General features: G+C 42.1%; 1 protein-coding gene across 2 annotated transcripts in view; it reads left to right on the forward strand.

The window, feature by feature from the left end:
* Positions 1 to 8,321, forward strand: part of TNC (tenascin C) — a 73,405-nt gene extending 65,084 nt beyond the window's left edge. Inside the window, exons 26-27 of one of the 2 annotated variants that reach the window (XM_006890707.1) lie at positions 3,746 to 3,909; positions 7,601 to 8,321. In XM_006890707.1, the coding sequence (XP_006890769.1) occupies positions 3,746 to 3,909; positions 7,601 to 7,711 (275 nt within the window). In that variant the 3' untranslated portion in view covers positions 7,712 to 8,321. The remainder of the gene's footprint in view (positions 1 to 3,745; positions 3,910 to 7,600) is intronic. The other variant, XM_006890708.1, reaches the window with a different exon arrangement.
* The last annotated feature ends 1,040 nt before the right edge of the window (positions 8,322 to 9,361 follow it).

Here is a 9,361-nt window from a genome sequence, read left to right on the forward strand (position 1 = left end):
GGGATGGGTGTGTCAGATGCGGTGCGGTTGGCGCAGGATAGAGCATGGTTTAGAGCTGTTGTGCACAGGGTCGCTATGAGTCAGAAACGACTCGATGGCACATAACAACAAGGTCGTCAATGTGTGGTATTTCTGTTACAGCATCAGCGACTAAGACAAAAATCTCACAGATGCTAATCTGGAAGGACTGTAATTGAACAGAGTTGGTGGATATTTTGATCACAGAAACAAAGACGAGGGCAGAAATCAGGACAATCTTGATTGCGCTGTAACTGTAGTCACTAAAAAAACCCCACATCATTTTCTTAATTATTTTTCAATGTCACCAATAGAAAAACAGCCTCTCAGAAGTCCAAATGTGCATCTTTCCCAGTGCTTCTCAAAATATTGTGTGTAATAGCAAAGGAGTTAGCAAAGGAACACTGGTATAGAGGTTAAGCCCTCAGTTGTTAATCTAAAAGTTCAGGTGTTCAGATTCACCAGCTGCCCTGCTGGAGAAAGATAGATGTACCACCAGTCTGCTTCTATAAAGACTCAGAGTTTTAAAAACCCTGGAGGGCAGGTCTGCTCCATCCTGAAGGGGAGTCAGAACTACGGTGAATCAGAACTGACTTCATGGCAGTGGTTTATGACTGCAGAGATCCTGTTAAAGTACAAGAGCTGATGCAGGAAGTCTGGGTGGGGCAAAGATGCTGCATTTCCAGCCAGTCCCCAGTAATGCCAGGATTGCTGGTGCTGCTGTACAGGATCTGCATCCTCAGTGGCAAATGATGCATCTTAAAGACATCTCAGCCAAGTTGTTATCAGCCTCAGCCTCCCTACCTTCACCACCTTCCTAGGAGCCCTTACATTCCTTCTCTAGTACATAACTGAGGCCAGGCTTGGAAGATTCCTTTAACTAGAAATGGTCTTTCATTAAGTTTTTGCTCCACATTTGAAAAATTAATAAGAAAACATATGCTTACCAGGTAGTCTTGTCTTTTGTAGCTGTTTAATATACATTTTGTCATTTAATTCTGATAAGGAGCCACTGTTTGCCACAAACAGTTAAAAGTGCTCAGCTATTAACAAAAACACTGGGATTTAAAATCCCCCCCACCCCCACCCCTAGAGACAGCCTGGAAGTTAAGTGCTGATTCCCTTTCTGAAAACTCACAAGCTTGGAAATCTGTGGAGTGCAATTCTACTGTGAAATACATGGGGTCACCGTTAGTAGCACTGACTCCATGCGAATGATTTGAATTGTTGTTAATTAAAAAAAAAATCCTTCCAGGAATATATTGTTATTATATAAACAAGGAAATTGAGGATCCAGAAGTCCTATGGCTTTGAGTGGTGAAACCATTTCTAGAAGATAGACCCAGGATGCAAACCTGGGTGCAAAGAACTGCACACAGGTGTTCTGGGGGAAAAGAGGGACTAGTCTGGAGAGTACAGACAGGAAATCCATCCCCACTTGGGAGTGAGTTTTAGTCTGTCAAAACAGAAGAGACAGATACTGTGGCACCTTTCCACCTTCTCTGAGCTCTCAAAGAAAACTCCATAAAGGGAAAAGTCTGCAGATAGAAATGTGCCTCGAGCCAGGCTCAGTCGGGCGGAACAAGGCTCCTCTGAGAAGGCAATGTGCAGGGAAGTCAGCAGGGATGCCCCAAGGCTACGGTTGTTCTTGTTCTTGCATCCTTCCACCAGTGCTGGCACTCCATTGCCTGGTGTCTTAGTTATCTATAGCGCTGCTGTAACAGAAGTGCCATAAATGGGTGGTTTTAACAAATAGAAATTATCTTCCCAAAGTTTAGGAGGCTGGAAGTCTGACTTCAGGGTGCCAGTTCAAAGGACACACTTACATTCACTGTCAGCACACTTATATTCTCTGTCAGGTGTTTTGAGCTTCTGTTTCTGGGCAATCTTCATGTGGCTTGGCATATATCTTTTCTTCTCTCCACTGCTGACTTGTTTAACTTTTTTTTTTTTTACACTTAAAAAAGATTGGCTCAAGGTACATCCTACACTAATCCTGCCTCCTTAACCTACAAAGACAGCCCATTCCCAAATGGAATTATACCCACAGGCAGAGAAGTTAGGGTGTAATTGCCTTTTGGGACACATAATTCAATCCATAACACCTGGTAGTAAATACCTCTTTAATTGAGGTAGCTTCAGGCAAGAAGGATGTTGTTGCAAAGCAAGCAAGCTTGGCAGACCCCAGGAATGTGGCCTCTGCTCCTCTCTTCTTGTGTTTCCAGGGCAAGAATAAGCCATGATTTTTCCCATTTGCTAAGATAGAAGTCTTCTAAAACTACATTTTTTTTTTTTGCATACTTTGATTGTAGTCTAAATACAAAGTCCTCCAAGGTCTGATTTCATGAATATTCACCTGCCTTTGCAAACTCAGTAGCATCATGGTTTCAAAGCTATCGGAGTCCTTTTGAATACGGCCACCAACATATCAGGCCAGAATTCCTCAGCATCTTTAAACCTTTTTGTAGCATATACCAAGTTAGGGGCCAGGGGGGCAGGACACACAAGGAAATGACATTTAAATATTCCTCAAATGTAATCATTTAAAACTACAAATTAGATTCCCAGAGAGTAACATATATAAATGGACTTCTTGTCTAAGAAGAGAACATTAGTCAGATAAGACTTTTTAAAAGCTTTTAAAACAACTATGATATATAAAGTATTTTGGATAGCATCTAATATCTGAAGAGTTTTTTAGGGTTAGAGCTATAAATATTTGTATTCTGAGGAAAAGTATATCATTATTTAAGTGCAATTTCCTACCTTACTCTGAGTTTCTTTATGTGAATAAATTATATAAAAATTAATTTTATGTAAATAAATTACATAAAAATTAATCTTGTATCACTAGAACATGATTGGGTTATAAAAGAAATAAAGAATGAAATAAATTTCCTTGAAATACATGATAATGAAAAATTAATCTTATATCATGAGAATATAGAGAACAAGTGAAAAACAAGCAGCTCTAACAATCAAGTTATTTTTTATTGTACTAGTTTATTTACAAAATTTGAGTACTTTCTTTTTCAAACCATATTTTTCCAATTTCCCTCACCCCCACCCATCAAATTGTAAAACCCCATTATTAATTCCCCCCTAAGAATCGACTTTTATCTACAACTCTATACTATAAATATACACTCTATTCTATAAACACATCTATAATAGGGAGCTCTCGTGGCCTAGCGACAAGAAGCTGTGCTTCACTGTCAAAGCCAAGCTGTTCGAATCCCACCAGTTGCTCCATGGGAGAAGGATGGTCAATCTCCTCCTGAGCAATTTACTGCCTTGGAAAACCCACCTGAGGGTCAGCTATGGGCCAGTTCCAACTCAATGGTACAACATTTAAAGTACACCTTCATATCCATTTTCACCACAGCTATCTTCACTGCTAAATAAAACCAATGTGTTAGTCTCATTCTCAAGATGAGAAAACTGAGATTCAATTAAAAGACTATACAAGTTTAGAGCTAGGGAGTGAAAGCTATGAAACTTGAACCCAAGTCCTCCAAAGTCACCTCTGAGCCTCTTTCCACCACATTATTCTACTTCTGTCAGAAATTAGCCCTCTTCGCCTACCCCGTGGAATGTTTCACCCAATCAATATTCACAGCCAGCTCCACCCATGGCCTCTCCATTGGTACCTCTGCCTTTGCCCTCCATGTCCTGGAATGACCCTTTATCTAAGATTCCTCTGAGTCATACTTTCCCTTACTTCCAGGGGACTCCATGGCCTACCACAACGGCAGATCCTTCTCCACCTTTGACAAAGATACAGACTCGGCAATCACCAACTGTGCCCTTTCCTACAAGGGGGCCTTCTGGTATAAGAATTGTCACCGCGTCAACCTGATGGGCAGATACGGGGACAACAACCACAGTCAGGTAGGTGGGCTGATGGGAAGCCAGGTCTGACCCTCCACCCTGCCTGAGTGTGGCAGGCAGCACCCTCAGGGGCCACGGCAACCCAAGGAGAAATCTCAGTGATGCCGCTGGGGAGGTGAAATCCCAGAAACAGAAGGACCAGTGATGACTCTGAGAAAGCTTACATTCTAAAGAACGTTCTCTTTAAAAATGTTTTATTATATGTGGAGTAGAAGTTTACAGAGGCCATAAGTTTCCCATTCAATAATTTGTATGCCTTTTGTTTTTATTTCATCATATTAGTTTCAATCCCCTCAATTTAGCAGCATTCTTCTGTTTCCTCTCTGGGTACTGAGTTTCTATTATCTGACTGCTCAAATATGAGACAGAAAAGAATAGAAGCCTGTAGGAGATGTGAGGAAGTCATGAGACCATCCCAAAGTCCTGCCTTTTGTCCCTGGCAAAGTCTCACCTGGTCTGGAGGCACCTCTGGAACACCAAGAAGCCCTGGATGAAGCCATGGCTTTTCCATCCCTTCATTTCGAGAAACAGATGGAGGCCCAAAGAGGAACTCCTTCCTTACAGGCCACTGATCGCCTTTTTAAGGGTAATGGGGAAAATCTGGAAGCAGATAATGCCAATGGTTGGACTTGATAACATAATTAACCCCACTGCATTGTGCATATGAGTCATATCAAAATAGCAATGTTGAAAAGGCTGAGGCACAGAGCAATGAGAATTTGAGGTCACAGAGCACTTGAAAGTAAAGTACCAAGAAAGTACCAGCCCTACAAGACTGTTCTCCCTTCTGACACCAAGTGTGAGCTCAGAGGTTCCCCAAACCACCATCAGCTTCAAGAATTGCCTAGAGAGACTCACAGAACTCCCTGAACACTACTATCTTCATAATTACAGTTTATTACATTGAAGGGACACAAATGAGAACCTGCCAAGGAAGAGGTGCATAGAATGTGCAACATTGAATGGGAGTGGGGAGAATTAAATGGAAAGAATATGCTGTAAAAAATATGTATGTTGCATTTAAAAAAAGAAAACAAAACAAAAAAAAAACCAAGACTAGAGCCAGGGAGGGTTCCAAACAGGAAGCTTCCTCTGTGCCCAGAATGCACTGCTCTCCCAGCAGTGACGTGACGATATGCTTGGAGTGTGGTCACCTCGGGAGACTGACCCAGAGTTTGGTGTGGTGCAAAGTTTTGTCAGGGTTTCATTGTGCAGACATGAGTGATTGCTTGGTGACTTTTGGCTGATCCCAGTTTCCAACATCCCTGCCACAGTTTTTTTGAGAGAAAAACATAGCAAGGAAACCTCATTTTCCTTCTCTCATCTCAACCTGGGAGAAGAAGACCCCAAAGAAGTCTTGAGAGCCTGGCCTGGCCTCTCAGGGGCTTGCATGAATACAATGAGGGTTTGCTTCCAGCTCTGCACTGCCAGAGGGAAGGAAGAGAACAGAGGGGGAAAGGCAGAGAAGCAACAAGCTGTTCAGCTGGAGTCCCTCACTGTAAGGAAGTAATTACAAACACATTTGCCCATTAAATGAACCAGCCATTCTTAAACCCTGTCAGGCTTAGAGACAGAGTCTGAGGTCAGTGAATTCCAAATAATTAAAGTCTAATAAAACAATCTCTATCCTCCCCACCCCCCTGCCCCCAGTTTCACCAGTCATTAACTTCTCCATGAGTAATTTTTTTCTTCTCAGCTCTATGCAGCGTAAAGAGAACAAGAGGCTCAGAGCATGGGGTGGTGGCCTTTCAAGAGGGGTGACTGAGGTTGAAGTTGAGACACCTGAGTGTCCCTTTTCCCCAGGGGAACCAGGGGTCATTTGGACTTGATGGCCAGACTCTACTCATCTTTGGTTTTAAGCTAAAAATTAGTGACCATGGAACAGATCCTGACTCATGGTTTCCACATGTTTCATGGAGTAGAACGTCAAATAGGTTTCAATGACTGATTCTTTCAGAAGGTGACAAGAGCTTTCTTCTGAGGAACTCCTGTACAGGTTAAACCTCCAATCTTCCAGTTAGCAGTGGAGTGCATGCACTGTTTACAGCAGCCCCCCTAACATCTTCAGGGAGCTCTGGTGGCCCAGTGATATAGTATACTTCCAGCTCAAAGGGAAATGACTCGAATCCACAGCAGCTCTGAGAGAGAAACAATGGACATTCTCCTCCCATGTAATCTACAGCCTCTGAAAAGTCACTTCAGAAGGCCAGCTATGAGGTCTAACTCAATGGCACATCTTTGGACTCCTCTCTAAAGGTTCAGACAGGAGCCTGTGGGCAGTGTAAAATGTTAAACATATGACAACAGTTTGAACTCACCAAGAGGCACTTCAGGAAAAGGCCTGATGATCAACTTCTGAAGTAATCATCTGCTAAAACCCTTGTCAAACCTAGTTCTACGCCATAGCATGTGAGGTCACCCTGTGTTGAGTGAAATATCTCATTCATAAAAGGACAAATATTGCATAGGGCCACTGTTGTAAAACGAGACTGACATCAGGGTTGAAGGAAGACAGAAAAGGAGGGGAAGAATGGTGTATATTACATTGAAACAGATGAGGGAGAGAAGTGTTTAAAAAGGATTTATGAATGGGTATTCTTGTCATTACAGAAGTCCAGAGTGAAGGCTGAATAGTGGGGTGGACTTGGGGAGAGGGATTGCATAACAATGAGAGAGTTTTTCTTTTTCTTTTCAAGGAGAAGAGTGAATTGGGGGGAGGGGTGGGCATGGAGAAAAGTGCAACAATGAAAGACAGGAAACCCTAAGTCTCTGTAAACTTTCATTAAAATTAATTTTTTTTTTTTAGTCTACGGCCATACCACCCTGAACGCGCCCGATCTCATCTGATCTCGGAAGCTAAGCAGGGTCGGGCCTGGTTAGTACTTGGATGGGAGACCACCTGGGAATACCGGGTGCTGTAGGCTTAAAAAAAAAAATTAATTTTTAAACAAAAATGAACCTAATGGTAAAAAATTTAGTTTTTTTGGCTTTTAAAGAGTGAAACATATAACCAAAAGGCCTGGACACTGATAGTTTTGGATACAAAATATTTACACCCAAATTCCAAAGATATTTCTCCCTGTTTGAGGTTAAGGAAATAATATTAACCAAGGACCTATAACATGCCCAGTGTTGTCATTTGTTCTTTATGGGTTCCTTTCAAACTAAGCAATAGGTGGCTAGTGGACCCACAGCTCAGAAAGCTTTCATAACTTACTCAAGATTATTTCACTCTCAAATAGCCCTATATTCAAGTCTAAAACTTGTGTTCCACTAGTATTCTTTCTGCTATTTAAAATCACCTTCTGTAAATATTCCATAGGAATATTAGGAATTCTATATGTCACTATCAATAGCCACTCAGTCCTGTAACCACCAATTATTTACAAAATTCCCTCAAACCAATTTCTAATGACAGTGACGTTCATCAGCCAACATTTTGTTTCAAGATGGCAGACCAAAGTTCAGTGGGAATTCAGGTGACTTCGGTCTAAAGTGAAGAATTAGTTCTGACTCCGGCAGCCCTTTGGAAATTTTTCATGACATTGACTGACAGAAGGGAGAGAGGCATTAAACACCAAATGGTCCAGTTGAAACAGAGCTCATTGTATCTGCCTGACTGACTAGCCATGGTCGGTGCTTGCCTTGCCAAACTTAAACTAATCTTGAGGGCTGCTCTCTTTGTCTGCAGGGTGTTAACTGGTTCCACTGGAAAGGTCATGAATACTCAATCCAGTTTGCCGAGATGAAGCTAAGACCCAGCAACTTCCGAAATCTTGAAGGCAGGCGCGAGAGGGCATAAATTCCAAGGACGACTGGGTAAGGGAAATGTCGGGCCCAGAGAAAGGAAAGAATTTTACCAAAGCGTCAATACAACCAGTCCAACCATCAGGCCACACCTGGGCACTTGTCAAGAGTCCGAGTTCACCATGGACCGCTGAGGCCCACGGTAACAGCAGACGCCTCGACCACACGGTGATTACTTCCTTCGCACCAAAGACAACCGTCTCAATGGGTTTCTGTTTTGATTCAGCAAAACTCTTCCAGTGACAGCATCACAATGATTTTGACTTCTCTTGGGTGGCTCTGGGAACAGGAGAGGGGGAAGCTGTACATTGGTAGTTTGTTTTAGTACCAGCTGTATCTGACACAAAGTTGTATAATTAATGATTATTTTTGTTAGCAATGTTTTAAATGCCTGTCATTGGAAGACATCCCTTTTTTTACATTTTGTACAACAGAATCCAGAAAAGCAATACTGTTCCAATTCTAAGGACATAATTAATATTATTAATATAATAATAATGATGATGAAGAAAGCTAAGGATTTTTAAAAGAACTCCCCTTTCCAAAACACAGCTGGACAACCTGATTGTATTTTTTTTTTTAATAAAAGCACAAGTACTTTTAAGCTTGACTGTTATTTAGCCCTGTATCACTGAGTTGTGAGGAAAGAGATGGGGGTCAGAAGGAATAGGAAGAGAGGCTCGATTAGAGGGGGATGCTGTTTGGTGCCTTCAAACTGGAACCAACTCATAGTTGACCCTCCAGTGGGTTTTCAGAGGCTGTGAATGGCGTGGGGGGAGGTTGCCCAACTTCAATGGAGCAATGGAGCTGATGGATTCAAACTCTTTACCTTTGGATTGACAGTGAAAGTAGGCCATCAGAGCTCCCAGATTCAAGGGTAGGGGTAGAAAAGCACTAGTTGAACAAGATTGGACAAAGCTTGCAACTGAAGATGATTCAGCTTCTTGTTCTATAATTGTACAACTACTAACTTATAGATTAAAAGATGCTTATGCTCATTTTTTTATTGTTACTTCTTAGCCAGGATTATCACACAAAGATTCAAATCCCCACTGATACACCACCTGAGTTCAAGTTCTGGCTCTACTACTCCTACATTTTTTTTTTAACTTCTCTGTGCCTCAGTTCTCTCATGGGCAACAGGTCTGTGGCAACAGTTTTCAGTTTATAGGATGGCACTGTGACATCTGTTCAAGTTTGTCTTTTGCCTTCCTACAATTCTGTAACGTTAGAATGAGAAATCATGTTAGGAATATCTCCTTCTCCCCTACCCCAAGCCCCCTGGGAAGAAAGGAGCCCACGGTTCCCCAGGCTGGACCTGAACACACACAGTGAGAAGGCCAGTGGCACCACAAGTCTGTTTGGCCTCAACAAGTACAGTGAATCAGAGCCACGAGTTTCTCAACATTGCTCTTCAAAGAGTGAGGGAGATGCAAGCCCTCATTCATATACTCTGAGGGAACTCTAGCAAAATGTGTGTTTTGAATGAAAACGCTCGGGCTAACAGACTTCATTACGATGGACTGTGATGGCTCAGAAGTGAGTAAGGATCAGAGGATTTTCTGGCTCCAGCTGAAACCTTTGTGTCTTGCTTTAAAAGATATTATATTTTCTATTCGCTGCTTTAGATCATAAGGCTGGCTGG

Source organism: Elephantulus edwardii, unplaced genomic scaffold (genome assembly GCF_000299155.1).
Source record: "Elephantulus edwardii isolate Elephantulus edwardi_28Jun2011 unplaced genomic scaffold, EleEdw1.0 scaffold00092, whole genome shotgun sequence".
NCBI classification, from domain to species: Eukaryota; Metazoa; Chordata; class Mammalia; order Macroscelidea; family Macroscelididae; genus Elephantulus; species Elephantulus edwardii.